At 44.9% G+C, this 20,589-nt stretch overlaps 1 protein-coding gene across 1 annotated transcript; it reads right to left on the bottom strand.

The window, feature by feature from the left end:
- Positions 1-9,444: 9,444 nt before the first annotated feature.
- Positions 9,445-16,006, bottom strand: LOC141105994 (uncharacterized). The gene is made up of 2 exons (XM_073596314.1): positions 14,924-16,006; positions 9,445-11,240 (listed from the first exon to the last, which is right to left on the bottom strand). The coding sequence occupies exons 1-2, from the start codon at positions 15,753-15,755 to the stop codon at positions 10,645-10,647; spliced, it is 1,428 nt and encodes a 475-aa protein (XP_073452415.1). The 5' UTR covers positions 15,756-16,006; the 3' UTR covers positions 9,445-10,644.
- Between the last annotated feature and the right edge of the window lie 4,583 nt (positions 16,007-20,589).

Genomic DNA, 20,589 nt, shown 5'->3' with positions numbered 1-20,589 from the left:
TGTGTTTTTTTTTTTTTACTTTATGAATTTACTTATGAATTTATTGCTATCACATAGGGGACAAATAGCGATAGCAGGTACGTGACAGTTCCTCTTGGGGGTGGGGCAGTGTGTGCAAGGAGAGGGGCAGGACAGGTGAAGAGCAGTATACACAGTGAGGGAGCAGTCTGTACAGACGGGCTCCCTCACTTGCCGATGCTGACTGTCTTTGTCAGCTTTTAAATGAAATTGTCTCTTTTTTTTCCTATACTTAATAGCGCAGAGAATGAGCTGTCATTCGAGCCCGCCACTAAATTAAACAAAAGGGTGATGTCACTGGGTGACCCTGTTCCTTTGTTTAATTTAGTGGTGGGCTCGAATTACAGCTTCTTCTAGGCGCTTTTAAAGCGGGAGTCCACCTAAAAAAAAAAAATTAAAAGCCAGCAGCTACAAATACTGCAGCTGCTGACTTTTATTAAATGGACACTTACCTGTCCCAGGGTCCAGCGATGTCGGCAGCCGACGCCGATCACTCGCTCGACTCTCGGCAGCTGCCGCCACCATCCTAGGTGAGGGAATCAGGAAGTGAAGCGTTGCGGCTTCACTTCCCGGTTCCCTACTGCGCATGCGCGAGTCGCGCTGCGCGTCGTAACTGGTCCCCGCTATCTCCTGGGACCTGTGTGTTTCCCAGGAGACAGCGCGGAGGGACAGGAAGAGGCGTAGACTCCCGTGGGATTCTATACCAGGAAGTGGGTGCAAATACCTGTCTTAGACAGGTGTCTGCACCCCCCTCCCCCCTGAAAGGTGCCAAATGTGACTCCGGAGGGGGGGGAGGGTTCCGAAAAGCACAAGTTCCATTTTTGTGTAGAACTCCGCTTTAAGTATAAAAGAAAGAGCTGACAATTGCATTTAAAAGCTGACAGTGACAGTCAGCATCGGCAGGTGAGGGAGCCCGTCTGTACAGACGGCCACCTCACTGTGTATACTGCTCTTCTCCTGTCCTCTCCTCACACACACTGCCCCACTCCAAATGACAGCTCCAAAATGTAAGGAAAAAAAAGCCGGTTATTACATTTAAAAGCCGAAAATGACATTCAGCGCTAGCAAGTATACTGCTATACTGCTCTCCTGCCTTTTTCCACCACAACCCCCCACAGTGACTGGTTGCTCCTAACAACCGTTTGTCCATTTACATCTGTTTTTCGCTCGATCTGTTTTTTTGAAAAATAGGTCTTTCATCCGTTCAAAAAAATGGATGTTGACTGAAGGGGATGAAAATGGATGAAAATAGATGATCATCTGTTGTCATCAGTTTTTCCATAGGAATGCATCCATGTCCATTTTTAATCCGTCAACGGATGGATGAAAAATGGACAATTGGTCTATATGTGTGAAAGGGGCCTAAACATGATATACTATCCTATTTATTTACTAATGCTAACAGCATAAGGATTAAAAATTAAATGTTGATTGGAAGAGTGAAGTTCCACTTTAACCACCTCCTGTCTGGTCAATGTATACATACAGCCGGACGGGAGAAGCGCCAAGTGGATGTACCCATACGTTCTACGGCATCAGCTGCTTATTAGCCTTAGGCCTGATTCACAACTATGCATTTTTAGTGCTTTTTGCATTTTGCAGATTTGCACTGCAGTCCATTTAACATGGATTCCTATGGAACACATTCTGTAATGCAAATCTGCAAAATACAAAAAGCACCAAAAATGCATAGTTGTGAATCAGGCCTTAGACACAGCGGATCACAGATCGGGGTACAGGGCAGCTGTGATTGGCCCTGATCCCATATGATCATTACCAGTACTAAACAACGGCTGTCATTGATAACAAAATTGTTTACTACTGTGACCTCTGTGATTGGTCACAGTGATCACATGGTACAGGGCCAATCACAGTGGTTCTGTACTATGTGATAGCTGTGACCAATCACAGCTATCACAGCAGTACTGAATCGCTGAACGAATGCAGCCAAACAGTAACACAAATGATCGTTTATACAACCATCATAGCTGTATAGGCAATCACTGTGGTGACACTGTACTGCTGTGGCAGTGATCATGTGCAATGTCTGGCTGCTCTGATATAACTGCAGTAAAATGCACCAGTCACAGCGTCTTTGATCACAGCTACACCAGTCATAGTGTACCTGATCACTGCCAAGCCAATCACAGTGTGCCTAATCAATGGCATACAAGTCACAGTATCCCTGATCACCATCAAACCAGTCACAGTGTCCCTGACCACTGCCACACCAGTCAGTGTCTCTGATCACTGCCACATCAGTCCAAGTGTCCCTAATCACCAACACATTAGTCAAAGTGTCACCATAAGGTCTCATTCACTTATTCATGTTCGGATTGCTCTTCAGAGAGAATTTGACAGGCAGCGAGGAGGCGTAGTATCACCTCTTTACCCCCCACTTTAATCCCTTGGTCCCTGCACAAGCACTTCCATTCACTTGAATGGGTTGTAATCAGTGGGTGTACAGGGGGTATAATTTCTGCCACAAGAGCAAAGCAACTCAATACAACCGCAGCATGTGTACACCCCTGGTCAATGCCTCTGCAGCTAAAGAGGTTAGTGGATAAGTGCCAATAAAATTGTTGCTTAGCAAGGAGGCTTTACCGCCACCCAACCTCACGTGTGAATTAGCCCTAATGGTGCAGCCAGCAACAGTTTTCCTGATCACTGCCACACCAGTTGCAGTATCACCAGTCCAGTGTAAGTCAGTACCTTTGTCCCGGTGTCAACAGACCAGTGTAAGCCAGCAACAATGTTCCTGATCACCGCTACACAAATCCCAGTGTCACCAAACCAGTGCAGCCAGCAAAAGTGTTTCTAATCACCTCCACACCAGTGCAGTGTTACCTCTGCCTGCCAACATTACTGACCCTGGCCTGTTTATTGATCATGTTTCTGCCTGCTTATTGGATTAATCTTTTGCCTGTTTGCTGAACATGTCTCTGCCTAGTGCTTGGAATGACCCATCTGCATAACTGATTGACAACGTTCCTGCAAGACACCAGTCCCAGCCATCCCCTGTGGACAACTGCACTCCTGGTACCCCAGAAACTCTTTTGTTCTTCTTTTCTTCAGTCTCCTGTACTTCCTGGCCAGTGAACATGGCATTCTCGGAAGTGACAACATATCAGTAGGCTAGGCTTGCTTTGCTTACAGGAACGAGAATTGCCATAGGTAACAATATATTAACTGACAATATATTAACTAACTGATGACAGGGAGCAGAGATCAGTGACACTGTCACTAGGCAGAACGGGGAGATGCTTGTTTACATCAGCATCTCCCCGCTCGTCCTCTCCGTGTGGCAATCGGGGGTATCCCTGCGGCGATCGAGTCCGCGGGACCCGCGTCCCGACTCACGGAGTTCCCAGCCACTGCGCACACAATGGCACGGCAGGGAATTCAATGGGACTTACAGGTACGCCCATTTGCCCAGCCGTGCCATTCTGCCGACATACATCGGCGTGCGCCGGTCGGGAAGTGGTTAAATTGACAAACTTTATGTAAAAGATGTATTTTCATTTTCTTTCTTTAAAGAACTCACCATGCCTCTTAAAAATACCATGGGAGTATTTAGTCTTCAAAATGTGGTAATTTTGTGGATGTTTCCAGCATATGTATGCTTTGTAGGTGTAGTTATGTCTGCAGCCGTTTTTATGTGAGATATCCCAATACCTCATATGTATTCCGGCTTATGCATGGTACTATATTCATAGTTTTGCTATACAGCCATTGCTATACCTATAACCTCTTTATATATGATATCCTAATTTTGTGCACACATTTTTATTTATGCACAATATTGTATTCACATTTAGAAGTTTTACAAATTTTTTTGGTTTATCGGTTATTGGCAACCTATCTGATTCATCTGTGTATCTAGTGACACACATTACTGGATATATGTTGAATACACCCATTCACCTTCTTGCATTCTTACATGTATGCTCAGAACACATTTGATGGTTTACACCATATAAGTGCACTCACTTATTTATATTTCCCAGCTTCTTGTTTTTCACAGCTATTTGTTCGAGTGTTTTATTAAAATTTTTATTGCACACTAATTTATAGATGGTATAGTTAATAGAGGTTAATTTATACAAAGATTATTTTTAGGAGTATTTTTTAGGCGTGGGAACTCCAACTACTGTTACAATTAAATAGATTACATTTAATACAATTGATTTATAGGAGTAGGAACTATAACTATTGTTTAGAAAGGAATTGATATCCCACTCCACATTGAGATATGTGATTAGGCTGTAAAAAAGTCTCACACTTGTGGTATTGCCACACTAGGAAGGAGCAGCAGAATATATTTTGGGGTGTAGTTCTAAGTATACCTATGCCATGTGTTAGAAATATCTTATTAATTGCCAACTTTGTGTAAAAAAAAAAAATACATTTCCATTTTCATTTTGCATTTTCCAAAAACTTGTGGCAAAAAATGAAGTCTTCAAAAGACTCACTATGCCTCTTAGAAAATACCTTGGAGTTTTTAATCCCCAAACTGTGGTTATTTTGGAGGTGTTTCCACTGTCCTGGTGCTCTAGGGCCTCCAAAAATGTAAAATGTCAGGAAATGAGATGCATAATTTATGTCCCTAGAACAGGGGTGTCAAACTTAATTTCATCGTGGGCCGCATCAGCATTATGATTGTCCTCAAAAGGGCTGGTTGTATATGTAAGATTAGATGTCCAGCGTATCCCCTCCCCTTACATTAGATGTCAAGAGCCACCCCACCATCAAAAGTTGAGTCCCCTACTCTCCCTAACATCACAGTGCACCCCCTTTCCTTATGCTGCTGCTTGGAAGAAGCTGGATGCATTGCTTGAAAGCAGAAAGTAGGGGTCTGGAGAAGGACCAGAGGAGGGCTGGAGCTCTCCTGCAGCTGCTGGAGAGGTGTGAGGGCCACATGAAATGGCCTGGAGGGCCAGATTCGACCTGCGGGCCTTTGACACCTGTGCCCTAGAAGGTTCTCCTTGGATTTTGGACCTCTCTATATGGCTGGGCTGTGAAAAAGTCTCACACATCTGGTATCTCCACATATAGTAGAATGTGTTTTGTGGTGCAATTCTAAATATGCCTATGCTGTGTGTTAGAAATATCTTATTTATTGACAATGTTGTGTGTTTCTCCTGTCCTGGTACTTCAGGGACTTAAAAAATATGATGGGTAGTCAGGAAATTAGATGCATAATTTATGATCTTAAAAGCCCAAAGCTGCTCCTTGGTTTTTGGGCCCCTCTATGCATCTAGGCTGTAAAAAAGTCTTACATATATGGTATCCCCATACTCAGGAGACATAGAAGAATATGTTTTTGGGTGTAATTGTAAGTATGCTTATGCTGTGTGTGTGAGAAATAATTAAAATGACAACTTTGTGAAAAAACAAACACATTTCTTAATTTTCCCAAAAGTTGTAACAAAAAATTACAATTTAAAAAAACTCACCATGTCTCTTACTAAATACCTTGGACTGTCTATTTTCCAAAAAGGGGTAATTTTCAGGGCATTTGTACTGTCCTGACATTTTAAGGCCTCAAGAAATGAGATAGGTAGTCAGTTCATCAGGATTGATGAATTTTCAAACATACAGACCATAGTTTGTAGACTCTATAACTTTCACACAGACTAAATAATTTACACCTATTTTCATTTTCATCAAAGGGATGTAGTAGAATACATTTTGATGTAAATGAAGAAAGATTATTTATTTGTAAAATAATAAATAAAAACAAACTAAAACTAACATCAACACACCACTAGCTCAGTCCTCATTACCATCCATTACATATACCTGTATTGTTTCTACTCACGGCCGATGATGCTTATATAAACCCATGCTTGGCTCTGTTTTACCCACCTCGTGACCAAGTCCTGGTGAACGGGGCAAAAATATGTCAGGGGGGCGTGGCTGGAGCGGAGCTGGCTGAGACCACATTCATCTACATACAGTATTAATGCACTGGGTTGGTGAGCTGCGCCTTTTCTTCTCTTTGATAATTCTCTTACACCTCTGAATGGTGCCCTGACTACAGCTCCCTTCACTGCAACCGGCGGGGAGATTTCTGTCTCAGCTTAGAGCAGCACTGCAAGTTTCATTTGAAAAACGAAGAATTAAAAAAAAAAAAACATTTGAATATTTGATCTTTTTTTCAATTATATAGCAAAAAAGGAAAGCTCTGTCTGTCTCAAAAAATGATATAAAATTAATTTGGGTACAGTGTTGCATAACTGAGTAATTGTTATTCAAAGTATGACAGCACTGAAAACTGAAAAATGTCCTGGGTAGAAAGTGGGGTACAACAACCCGGACTTGAAGTGGAATATTTATTGGCTATGTATATATTCACACAAAGTGATTATATCCACCATTAAACTAGGCATGTAAATTGCCTATTCATGGCAAAGCTACAGGTTTTCTTTAATCTCCTCCAGTACCAAGCAGCATATACGTAACTTTTCTCAGCAACCCTGGCATTCTGTTCAGTGCTAGTTGCTGAAAGAATTACTCTGTACTTCCAGGTATGGAGGAGCTTCAGCTGTATATTCCAATGGGCCAATCAACACTGTCACACAGAGAGTCCATACTTCTTGAAGTTCTAGTAGACTTCAATGGCCTGTTTGCACGCAGCACCTGGAGGCTAGAGACAGAGCTAAAAAAAAATGGCCCATATGCGTTATACAGGCCTCAGCACGCATATAACAAGGCCTTATTAACTGATCTATCATAACATCCAGTTTCTTTTTTATTGCTGATTAACAGAGCTTTACTTGGCCAGTTTTTATGACATAAACATGTTTTTAGCTCCAAAATGCATAACTTTACTTTTGTTGCCCAATCACTTATGGGATTCAGTTAGGCCCATTTCACACAGACCTTCCGATCAGGTCTGTTAAATCAGGGTAGTGAGTCTCCAAACAAGACTATTCAGATGAGACAGTGAGCCCAAATTGATAAAAGAAAATTAGGTGCTTTATTCATACACTGCAGTGGAGAGACACAACACACACCGATATCCAGCTCTACTGGGCCGAATGAAGAAGGAAGTGTCTCTGACTTAAAAACATCAAGTTTAACAATAAATACTTATGAACATGCATAAGGTCTAGGCGTGTTATAGGTGTGACTGTATAGTTTAGTCCAATCAGCATTCATATCTTCTTAACAGCAAGGGAACAGTTAAGTAGGTGGTTACATCATGTGACTGATAGAAAGTGAAAGAAAACATGGATGCCGCCATGACAGTACTGGATCAGGCCAGCTAGGTTAGACAGTCCATTTCTTGGAGCAAAAAGAGAGTAAACTGTTGCTTCTTATCTGGTGCTGAAGGTCATCATAGACTGAAAACTCTGTGTCTAAAAAATAAAACAAGCAAGTGCATTACAACTTCTTAAAGTGATAGTCTTAACTCAACATTATCAGACCCCTATAATTCTACTCAGGTCTGTCTGTCTTTTTTAAGGCAGACCGGATTGGACAGTCCATTCACCCCTATAGACCAGTGGGTGTATACAGACTTGTGTCTATTTACACCTGCCTACCTCCAATCTAATCGGGTCCACTAAAAACAAACGGAAGGGGGTCTGTTGTCCGCCATGTAGATGGATCAGATCGGTGATCGTCAGATGTAAACAGACAGCAGAGTCTGTTTACACCTGGCCGCCCATAGAGCAGAGCGGCTCTGTCTGTTTCTGCTCTGCATAAACTGAGTGGACATGGACCTGTCATCTGCCTGCTCTGCTCTGCTCTGATCAGCAGGGGATCAGATCCCCTGCTGATCAAAATGGAGTCTGCCCTGTATGAAAGGGACCCTAAAGTGGAATTCCAGTCAAACCTACCCTACCCCCATTCTAAGCCCTATGCTAACTACCCTGTAAAGGAAAGATGTGCATACTTGCCTAACCTAAGGGCACTCTGGTCTAGTCACACGATCGGGTCCCATCACAGGCTTCAGTGTAGAGGAGGGACTGCCGACAATGGATGCCCCATAGTAAGCCTATGGGTTACATAATCGCCCAGGCTCTGCAGCCATTGTCGATGATCTCTCCTTTTCACTGAAGCCAGCCAATGGAGAGATTATGTGACCAGAGTGGATTGCATTGGTAATTATAGACTTCTTTCCTTTACAGGTTAGTTGGAATAGGCTTAGAATGGGGGTGGGAGTGGGTTTAGGCTTAGTGAGTGTTTGACTAGACTTCCACTTTAAGCTTGTAAGTTTAAAGCTGTACACTGGAAACAAAAGAAAAATTAACAGTGTTCAGTTACGTATACTGTTTATTTTGTTGTAAAAAAAGCAAATCCCATCCCCCGTCATTCAGATTTTCTTTTTACAGTAAAACAGAAGTAAAATTCCATGTTTATGTACTGGGAGCAGGCAGGGTTTTTTTTTTTTTTGAAGATAAAATAAAATACACCTACCTGCCTGCTCTTAGTGTTCCCTAGCATGTTTACTGAGCTGCACATGCTCAGCTCATCCTTATCCTATAGTGGCCAGCCCAATCCCTGTGTGCCATGATGACTAGCTTCAGCACATGCACAGGAGTGACACCATCCTGTGACGGCCAATGAAGGTGTAGAAAAAGCAGAAGTAGATGCCGGAAAGTAACTGGTTCTGTTGGAGGAAAGGTGAGTATTCCTCCCTTTAGTTCCGCTTTAAGCAAATCTTTGTGTTTACATGCAGAGGGATGTACCTGTCTGTTTGAATGTACAGTGCCCTGAAAAAGTATTCATACCCCCTTGAAATTTTCCACATTTTGTTACAACTAAAAATGTATTTTATTGGGACTTTATGTGATTGAGCAACACAAAGTGGCACATACAGTAATTGTGAAGTGGAAGGAAAATGATAAATGGTTTTCAATTTTTTTTACAAATAAATATGTGAAAAGTGTGGCGTGCATTTGTATTCAGCCCCGTTTACTCTGATACCCCTAACTAAAATCTAGTGGAACCATTTGCCTTCAGAAGTCACCTAATTAGTAAATAGAGTCCACCTGTGTGTAATTTAATCTCAGTATAAATACAGTTGTTCTGTGAAGCCCTCAGAGGTTTGTTAGAGAACCTTAGTGAACAAACAGCACCATGAAGGCCAAGGAACACACCATACAGGTCAGGGATAAAGTTGTGGAGAAGTTTAAAGCAGGGTTAGGTTATAAAAAAAAAGTATCCCAAGCTTTGAACATCTCACGGAGCACTGTTCAATCCATCATCTGAAAATGGAAAGAGTATGGCACAACTGCAAACCAAGACATAGCCATCCATTTAAACTGACAGGCCTGGCAAGGAGAGCATAAATCAGAGAAGCAGCCAAGAAGCACATTGTAAATCTGGAGGAGGTGCAGAGATCCACAGCTCAGGTGGGAGAATCTGTCCACATGACCTGTGAAGGACTAAACTTCAGTCCTAGAAGCTACCCCTTAACCATCAACCTCTAATACCTCCCACAAATGACACGACAAGGTGGTGGAGTAAATGGCCTTGTCGGCCTTTTATTAATAAAATATAAAACCAATAAATAACATTTTTGTAAATAACTTTTAAATAACTTTTAAATAACTTTACGGAATTATTGGAGTCTAGGAGGGGAATCCACCCACAGGTCACTGCATAGGAACTCTTAAACTTTTTAAGGCCTCCAGTCGCTAACCCCAGACTGTGAGACAGTACCCAACCTCTCAGTGACCAAACTTTTCCCCTTCCTGGTTAACCCCTCGTAACCGGAAGGTACATAAAAACAGCCCATATTATATATGGGTACCAACCGTGTAAACTCTAAACAGCCCATATTATATATGGGTACCAACCGTGTAAACTCTCCATACCATCAATCTCCTCCTCCTCACAGACCCAAACCACTGCCACACTACAACCAACGTCCCTTATTGCCATAACCTCAGGGAGGGTGGGTGGGAATCTTCCTCCCCGCCGCTCTCCACTGACGTCACATCCCCCCTTCTCCTCTCTACATTTCCTTCTGCCTCCTCCTCTGCTCCAGCCCCTCCCTTATCCTTAAAGGGGAAAGTGACCAGCACAAACAGCCTGACTGTGCAGTCCACACAGGTCATGCTGTCCCTGCGCTGATCCCCTGCTCCTCTCTGCTCCGGGACCTTCTTGACCTGTGAAGGACTAAACTTCAGTCCTAGAAGCTACCCCTTAACCATCAACCTCTAATACCTCCCACAAATGACACGACAAGGTGGTGGAGTAAATGGCCTTGTCGGCCTTTTATTAATAAAATATAAAACCAATAAATAACATTTTTGTAAATAACTTTTAAATAACTTTTAAATAACTTTACGGAATTATTGGAGTCTAGGAGGGGAATCCACCCACAGGTCACTGCATAGGAACTCTTAAACTTTTTAAGGCCTCCAGTCGCTAACCCCAGACTGTGAGACAGTACCCAACCTCTCAGTGACCAAACTTTTCCCCTTCCTGGTTAACCCCTCGTAACCGGAAGGTACATAAAAACAGCCCATATTATATATGGGTACCAACCGTGTAAACTCTAAACAGCCCATATTATATATGGGTACCAACCGTGTAAACTCTCCATACCATCAATCTCCTCCTCCTCACAGACCCAAACCACTGCCACTGCTCACAAGGGGTAAAACCTTACCCTTGCGAGCACCTCCACACCCTCAAAGCTCGCTGTACCCCCTCCTGCAAACCAAGCGCCCAAAGATCAGTGCCCACATCATTCAGATGCACCCCATCACTTCTCAGGTACCTCCAGGTATCCACCTCCAACTCCCTATGCCGTATGGTCACTCCCCCATTCCGCATAACAAACTTGCTGACCTCCTTATTTACCTTCACACGTGCCCTATCAACCTTTATATCAGACAAAGCCCAGCGCCATGACCTTCTACCCACCATGTCCGACCATACTATCACCATCCCAGGGAAAGCCGCCTGTAAACGTAGAACATCACATTTTATGTCACGTATGAGGTCCCTCATGGACCTGACCCCCATGTCATTGCCCCCCACGTGTAAAACTAAAACATCCGGGGCCCTGTCCCACCGAGCAAACTTGTGGACCTCTGACCTTACCCTGTTCCACATCATCCCTGACAACCCAATCCACCTTACCCGTGCTTCCTGCCTTGGGATACCCAGCTGCCTACCATTCGGCCGAACGTCGGCCCGCTTGGCACCCCAGAACACGAATGAGTGGCCCAATATCCAAACCAGGGGCACCGAGTCACCTGTAAAGTAAGGTTAACAGGACACAACAATAAATCACCAAAACTTTCACCAGACCCCCCAAAATTCAAAAAGAAACACCCCCCTTTTTCTCAACAAGCCTATAATAAATGCGGGCGGATGTAAAGCTTAAACCTATCTGAGTCCCACCTGCCAATACGCTTAACTGCCTCAGAACCCAGGCCCGCCCTGGCCGCTTCAGTAGCAGCCCCAATACGAAAGGAATGGGACGAGTATCTATTGGGGTCATACCCGGCTGCCGATAAACACCTTTTGAACACGGCAACAAACTGGAATTTTGACAAAGAGGATCTGTCCGCATGTATCAGAAATGAGCCCGGGCAACGCGGGCGCAAATCACAAAATTTCTTTACCGCTGCTACCGGACAAATCTGGGATCCCGCGATCCGGAACACCTCAAGTTGTACTCCCTTCCCTGCCTGATCTGTTTTTGACCGTTTTATGTAAATCCTAACCGATTCCTGTGTACAGACCAAATCCTCCCATTGCAGTCCCCCATTTGCTCGTTTGGACGGGCTGACCAGTTCGCTCACCCGTAGCGCCCCAAAAAACGCTAAAGCAAAAGCCGCACAAAAAAGTGCGCTTTCAAAACTAGAATTACAAATGCCTTCTATCTGGCTAAATAGCCCGTGTAACATTTCAAACGACACAGGTCGTCGCCCATCCCTGCTCTTATGACCTTTTCTGTAACCTTTCAAAGCTTGCCTAACCCAAAAATCCTTTGTATGGTCCCGCAACCCCTGCAACTTAAAGAGAAAGGCCAAACCCGCCATTTTCTTATCGATGGCGGCTGCCGAGATGCCCCGCTCGAAACCGAAATTGAGAAAGTATAGCATCGCCTGAGGTATCTCCCGGCTCACAGGGTCGATGTTTAAACTTTTTAAGCATGCCAACCATTCTTGCCATACCTTAGAGTAAGCGTCCCAAGTGACCTTACTCACGGAGTTTTGGATCCACCTGGCCGCGCTCCCAAGGCAACGGTCCATATCCAGTCCGGGCAGGTAACCCCCTGCTGCTCCGCGTCTGGTGCCAGTTCCCGAAACTTGTCCCACTGAAAACGAGACAGAGCATCAGCTACGGTGTTGTCCACTCCAGGTAAGTGTACAGCGTAGATGAAAACATTCATTTTCAAACAGCGCAACACTAAATGCCTCAGCAACCTGACCACTGGCAAAGACTTGGCCGACAAACGATTAATCACCTGAACCACGCCTAGGTTGTCACAGTTCAGCCGCACCTTCAAATTCCTAAAAGACTCCCCCCATATTTCCATTGCCACCACAATTGGAAATAATTCCAGCAGGACCAGGTTCTTCAAGAACCCTGCTTCCACCCAAGCTGTGGGCCAACGGGCGGCGCTCCAATTTCTTTGGAAAATAGCCCCATAGCCCGTAGAACCTGCTGCATCAGTAAATAGTTCTAGATCCCAATTACTGATGGGACCTGACATCCACAAGGCCCGCCCGTTAAAGGAGTCTAAGAACTCGTGCCATACCCCTAAGTCCTCTCTGTGCTCCCTGTTGAGCGTCACAAAGTGAGTGGGGGTGGTGACCCCCGCGGTCGCTGCCGACAACCGTCGGCAGAACACCCTGCCCATTGGCATTATTCGGCAAGCAAAATTCAGCTTGCCCAATAATGATTGCAGCTGCCGCAATTGCACTTTACGCTTGCCAATGGTCCCACGTACTTCAGCCTTGAGATTTTCCAGCTTGTCCACCGGTAGCCGACACTCCATCCCCATGGAGTCTATCTCAATACCCAGAAAAACAATGGTGGACGTAGGGCCCTCCGTCTTTTCCGGTGCTAGCGGGACGCCGAAACGGTCTGCTATGTGCTGCAAAGTCCCTAATAGGACCGCACAAACGTTGGAACCCGCTGGGCCAACACAAAGGAAATCGTCAAGGTAATGGATTACCGATTGGATCCCCGACACGTCCCTGACCACCCATTCGAGAAATGAACTGAATTTTTCGAAAAGGGCGCATGAGATCGAACATCCCATTGGAAGGCAGCGATCCACGTAGAACGCGCCATTCCATGTGCACCCAAGCAGGTGAAAACTATCCGGATGAACCGGCAAAAGCCTGAAAGCAGACTCGATATCCGCCTTCGCCAGCAGCGCCCCCCGACCATAGCGCCGCACCCATGATACTGCAGCATCAAAGGAAGTGTACGTCACCGCACACATTTCCGGCGCGATTGCATCGTTGACCGACGCACCCTTCGGAAAGGAAAGGTGGTGGATCAACCGGAATTTGTTGGGCTCCTTCTTAGGAACTACCCCCAACGGAGAAACCACCAATCCCGGCAGGGGTGCGGAGGTAAAAGGGCCCGCCATGCGCCCCAAATGTACCTCCTTTCCCAATTTTTCGGCAACCACCGATGGGTGCATGAGAGCCGACCGTAAATTCTTTGCTAAGGGGGGCGCCGCCTCCAAGGAAGCTGGTATTTTAAAACCGTTTTCAAAACCCGAGTGTAATAACCGTGCTGCCTCCCGGTCGGGATATCTACTGAGAAAAGGACGCATCCTTTCCACCCGTATTGGGGTCTTCCCTTTTGTTCGAAGGCTCCCCTCCACGACCTTTTCCCCGTCTAAAGCATTTGGACAGGGCATGGGATCCCCCGCAACCCGAGCACGTGTGCTTGAACCGGCAGGTTGCACCAAACTTACAGGTGCCCTCATTGAACTGCCAGCAGAAGCCCCATTTTTTGTCGGTCGGCTGTCCTGGAGCTGCGTTACCTCCGACCCCTGCCTGAAAAAACTGGTTCGGAGCCCTCGCCGCCGTCATAAGCTTCATCCACAGGCTGATGTCCTTATGATCCCAGCGTAGTGACGGTCGGACGGCCATCCGTTGTCTAAACTGTTCATCGTACCGCAGCCACGCCACTCCGCCGTACGTCCGATGAGCCTCGCTGATAGCGTCCAAGTACACAAACAAGGCCGAGCAGTGTTCGGGAGCCTTCTCCCCCACCACACTCGCCAGGATAGCGAACGCTTGCAACCAATTGGAAAAGGTACGCGGAATCAGCCGATACCTGCGTTTTTCCTCATCCTCTTTTTTGCGTTCTTCTGGCTTCAATCTATCCAGATTGAATTTTTCTAAGGGCAACAACGTGAATATCTCCACATATTCCCCTTTCCAAATTTTTTCTTTTACCTCTGCTTTAAGATGTGCACCCAATGGGCCTTCAAAGCAAACGTACACTTCACTTTTTGCCGCATCCGCCAATCTGACGGACTCGGCCTTCTTATCTCCAGTTTTACCCTGGCTGTTCGTGGCGGAATCTCCACTTGACGTCCCAGGCGACTCAACGGTCGCCGACCCTGCGGCCTCCGTCTCCGCACTTCCACCCACCACGACCGCCGGTACTGGCGTACTTACCACAGCCGTCTCCTTCTCTGGGGTTGTGCCCCACGCCCGCGCCGGTGACGCTCCGTCCCCCGTGGGTGGATCAAAACGCTGCACTAAATCCCGCAAACCAGCCAACAAATCCTGCAAGCCCTTACTACTCGCCCTCTCACTTGCCTCCCTAGGATGTGTAGCCGGTGACCTAACCTCACTCACCCCCCCGGAACCAGCCCCCCCAGAGGGAGCCCCTTTTCTACCCTGTTCTAACAATTGTTCTAATAAAGAAGAAATGGAAACATTAGATCTGCACTCACCAGGCTGCACAGGACTGGGCCGATCAGCCGCCCTTCCGGAATCCACCGCCGACGCTTGTCCCTGGTCCTCGTCTCTCTCTGACCCGGACAGTTCACCTTCCGACCTGTCGCTGACTTCCTCCTGGCGAACGACCGGTGCCTGCACGCCAGAGGTTCCCGCTCTGGCTGCCGGGGGTCTCCGCTGTTGCTCTCTCCCCGCCCGCTGCGCCGCAACACCGGACCCGCGTCCTGGCCTTGTAGACGGACTTCTGTTCCTCTGACTATGCTGGGCCTCCGCTGTTCTCCTTTCACCTCTGTTCACCACCGACACTGTGCTTCTCAAGGTTCCACCTCTGGCTGGCGTAGGGCTGCTGGCCGCATGGACCCCCTGACCAGCCCCCCGATCAACTGCCGATGATCGACGGTCCGACTGACCGCTTGCTGACCCCAGCGACTCTCCATCTGGTTGTTCCTGTCGCCTGCGACGCGCTGAGGGGGGGGAACCGAGGGTTGCGCTGGTCTCCCCCATCCCTGCACTTCTTCCTCTGCGCTGTGAACGCTGCACCTCTCCCATGCTGGCTCCCCGAGCTTGCTGAGCACTGGGGGGGGGTGGCTGATTCTGTCTGCCTCTGTGCTGGTCCCTGGGCCTCTGACTCACAGGAGAAGAGTCAGGGCTGAAGCGCTGTGGCGGCCTGGAACGGCGCCCACGTGGAGTCTCCTGGCCCCCCCCGCTCGGTGCCGCTCTGTCTTCCTGTATTATGGCTGCGACCTGAGCCTGCAGCCAGTCTGCCCCCTGAGTTGCGGCCACCGCTCTGAGCTGTTCGAGCAAAGCCGCCGCCGTTAAATCCGCCATGACAGTGGATTTTTTTTTTTTTTTTTTTTTTTTTTTTTGGAGCAGTGTGAGAGCGTGTCGAATCTTCCTCCCCGCCGCTCTCCACTGACGTCACATCCCCCCTTCTCCTCTCTACATTTCCTTCTGCCTCCTCCTCTGCTCCAGCCCCTCCCTTATCCTTAAAGGGGAAAGTGACCAGCACAAACAGCCTGACTGTGCAGTCCACACAGGTCATGCTGTCCCTGCGCTGATCCCCTGCTCCTCTCTGCTCCGGGACCTTCTGGACAACTATTAGTCGTGCACTCCACAAATCTGGCCTTTATGGAAGAGTGGCAAGAAGAAAGTCATTGTTGAAAGAAAGCCATAGGAAGTCCTGTTTTCAGTTTGCAAGAAGCCATGTGGGGGACACAGCAAAAATGTGGAAGAAGGTGCTCTGGTCCGATGAGACCAAAATTTTACTTTTTGACCTAAAAGCAAAATGCTATGTGTGGCGGAAAACTAACACTACACATCATCCTGAACACCCCATCCCCACCGTGAAACATGGTGGTAGCAGCATCATTTTGTGGGGATGCTTTTCTTTAGCAGGGACCGGGAAGCTGGTCAGAGTTGATGGGAAGATGGAGGGAGCCAAATACAGGGCAATCTCCAAAGAAAACCTGTTAAAGTCTGCAAAAGACTTGAGACTGGGGCGGAGGTTCACCTTCCAGCAAAACAACGACCCTAAACATACATCCAGAGCTACAATGGAATGGTTTAGATCAAAGCATATTCATGTGTTCGAATATCCCAGTCAAAGTCCAGACCTAAATCCAATTGAGACTCTGTGGCAAGACTTGAAAATTGCTGTGTACAGACGCTCTCCATCCAATCTGACAGAGCTTAAACTGTTATGCAAAGGAGGCTGGGCAAAAATGTCACTCTCTGGATGTGCAAAGCTGTTAGAGACACCCCCAAAAAGACTTGCAGCTGTAGTTGCAGTAAAAGGTGGTTCTACAAATTATTGACCCAGGGGGGCTGAAAACAAATGCACACCACACTTTTCACATATTTATTTGTAAAAAATTTTGAAAATCATTTACCATTTTCCTTCCACTACACAATTATGTGCCACTTTGTGTTGGTCTATCACATAAAATCCCAATAAAATACATTTACGTTTTTGGTTGTAACATGACAAAATGTGGAACATTTCAGGGGGTATGAATACTTTTTCAAGGCACTGTAAGCACAGTAGGTCTCATAGACCAATTAGGTCTCTGCCTCCATATTCTGCCTCCCTATTCTCCTGACCATTTACAAAACACACAGCCTCAGGCTTTGTATTCTGAATGGCCAGGAAGAGAGGTAGGTGGATTGCTGCGCTTACATCTGAGCAGTTTGGAAGTACAGTGGGAGAGTTGTACTTCCTTCAGGTGTGTAAGAAGATTTACTTAAAGTGGAACTAAACCCTCCTATCCTTTACAGTCAAGAAAGCTGCTATCTTAGCCTCTGTTTTATACACAGTTGTCATGGTGCTGTACATGTGATCAGTTATAAAATCAGCCATTTGATTGCTTCACAGTTGGGTTGAGAGCACAAGCAACTGTATCATTCATGACGTGTCTTGGATATACCTTGTTTGGAAACAGAAAATTGATTAGTTTAGTTTAGTTCCCCTTTAATTTAGAATAAAGTCAACATGACAGCGGGAAGATTTATAGGCAAAAAAATTTAAACCATTTAATTGAACAATTGTAAACCATTAATTATATTGTATTGCAACTCAGCCAGATAACTCACAATACAAGCTAGGCAGAAACCTAGGGCCTGGTGGATACCCAGGGAGCCCTGATACAACTTTAATGCAGTAAACTAGGGGATGGCACAATTGGTCAAAACATCAACCTGGTAAGTCACGAGGGATTTTGCACTTGTAGGTAGGTAGTGTCTAAAGAAGGGGCTATGCCACTACAAACAATGCAAATTGTGCTGCTTTTCTGTGCATATTGTAGTTCCTATCAATGCCAATCAAAGTTATAAAGGATAGGATAAAGCTTTTACATTAGTTAATGCCCATTCTGCCTTAATCTGTCTCTGTATCATGCCTCCCAACTTTTGAACTTCAAAATGAGGGACACTTGGAGGTAATGACCTGCAGTGCACTATGCGCGCCGAGGGAAAAAGTTGGTGTGGCCAAATTGTTAACTGTGGGAGGGGCTTAATGGGCATGGTAAACAAAATCCAGGCTTCCTTGTAACCATAAAATATGCTTTGATTGCTGTGCCACTAGCAAGAGCCTCGCAGACACATATAAACTCCAGCACAATCATTAAAAAAAAGTTTCCATTATATATGGTTTTGCAAGTACTGAAAATAGACAGAGCTTTGTCTGAGTCTACCTTACGGAAAAACTTTATTAAAATAGGCACGGACTGCTAAAAAACAGTAACTATTGGACAATAAACACTTTGATCAGAAGTAATGTTTAATACAGTGTATCCCCCAGTTTATCCTTTAAGCAAAAATTATTACTCCCTCCCACCAAAAAAAAGCTCTGTGATTTATCTAAGAATTGTGGGACGCCAGGATTTAAATCAAATACCAGGACAGTCCCAGCGAAACCGGAATGGTTAGGAGGTATGCTGTACTGAGCTAAAAATCTGTTAGCTCAAGCTTTACATTATGGCTCTTAAAACGTTAATATTTTAGTAAATTGACTAGGCTGTGCATGCACTGTATTTCAATCTGCTGTTTTGAGTGTTATATTATGCACAGCATACTAACTTTATCCTCAGTCAGTATCTCACAGTATTCATAGCTAAAACAGTAAGGATACTATTCATCTTATGTACTTGAAATGTAAAAATTGTTATGCCCTGTACACACGGTCAGACATTGATCAGACATTCCAACAACAAAATCCTAGGATTTTTTCAGACGGATGTTGGCTCAAACTTGTCTTGCATACACACGGTCACACAAAGTTGTCGGAAAATCCGATCGTTCTGAACGCGGTGACGTAAAACACGTACGTCGGGACTATAAACGTGTCAGTAGCCAATAGCTTTCATCTCTTTATTTATTCTGGGCATGCGAGGCACTTTGTGCGTCGGATTTGTGTACACACAATCGGAAATTCCGACAATGGATTTTGTTGTCGGAAAATTTTATAGCCTGCTCTCAAACTTTGTGTGTCGGAAATTCCAATGGAAAATGTGTGATGGAGCCCACACACGGTCGGAATTTCCGACAGCAAGGTCCTATCACACATTTTCCGTCGGAAAATCCGACCGTGTGTACGGGGCATTAGTGTGGATTGCTAGTGCACATTGCTATTACTAAAGATTAAATGATTAAAGATTTTAAAATCATAATGGTGTGTCTTCTTTTCTGTAATATGAAGTGACATGAATAAAAAAAAAGTTTAACAGAGGCTTTTAAATGAAAATCAGGAAATACATATAATTATTTTGAAGAGCTTTACAAGAGTCAATGAAACATTTTTGAATAATTAAGGTTACTACTGTTGAAACTGTAACATGTTCCTAGCAAAATATATTATTATACCTATGGGGATTTTGCAATCTTTGATGTTTGGACTGTTATGTCAGTGTCATGCTTAAGGATTTTGTGAAGTTGCAACATAACAGAAGCCTTTATTGTTTCCACTTTCATGTACAGAACAAGCATTGACTAGTTTTTTATCAAAAATGTCTACAGAAGTAAAAGACCAATATAAACAGATGTCACAGGAGAGATAATGGAGAAATACAATAGATAACTTTGTTAATGTTATGGTAGGTTGGACTTTGAAGTATATTTTATAAGTACTGCACAGCTCCCAACTGTCCCTGATTTTGAGGGACTGTTCCTGATTTGGAACAAAGTCCCTCTGTCCCTCGTTCCTCCTCATTTGTTCCTCATTTTGGTCTGATCTATATAGTTGTATATAAAATATCTTTCATCCAATTTCTAAATGGCTCCATTTGTAAATTCCAAAAGACAGTATAAAGTAGTGGTAAAAAAAGCGCTTGTGGGTTTACCTAATTTTTTTTTTTTGTATAAATCTCCTTTAAGGGGGCATGGCAGGGGGTGTGTCCTATGCCTACATACTTTTGCTAATGGATGTCCCTCGTTCTCATCTCAGAAAGTTGGGAGGTATGATACTATTTTCTTTGGTGTAGTGCTGGAAATCTATATTGAATGTGTAAGTGTTTGAACAATAATCCCAAGTAACAAAAGTGTGAGCAATAAAGCTAATGCATTCAATGAACTACATTTTTCATTGTGATAATTGGAAGTGCAACTGTACTCACCTCACAGGTCAAAGCTGTTGCTTGCAACTTCATCTGCCACCACTACCATCTTCTCCTCTGCATCTTCATGGGTCCTAAGACACTTATCTGTGCTCATTATATGGCTACTTCTGATGCAATGCATGCAATAAACATTTTGGCTAGGGGTATATAATGAGTATCCATCAACACTATGTAATGTACAACTTAATGTATGCAGAGGTCAGCAGTATTGTGATAAAAACAGAACTGAGGAATCTGTGACTGTTGGGGGCATGCTTAGCATTTATGTGCTTAACATGAAAAGGTATATCTAACACTAGGTCTACTTTAATTGAAAAAAAAATGTGGAGCACATCTTATGCCCCTGTACGCACTATGAGAAAATCGGGCGAACGATCGGCGGTTTTCCCCAGTGTTTTACAGCAAGTTGAAACCAAGGATAGAAATAATGTACAGAAATTCTCCTACGACAAAGGCTTTTTTTTGTTATTTGTTGTTTCTGATCATGCACAGTCTTTCGTATCTGATATTTCTCCTACAAAAATCATACGAAAATGGTATACATTAAACGGAAA

The sequence above is a fragment of the Aquarana catesbeiana genome, linkage group LG01 (genome assembly GCF_042186555.1).
Source record: "Aquarana catesbeiana isolate 2022-GZ linkage group LG01, ASM4218655v1, whole genome shotgun sequence".
Lineage (NCBI taxonomy): Eukaryota > Metazoa > Chordata > Amphibia > Anura > Ranidae > Aquarana > Aquarana catesbeiana.
This window is presented reverse-complemented; position numbering and strand designations above follow the sequence as displayed.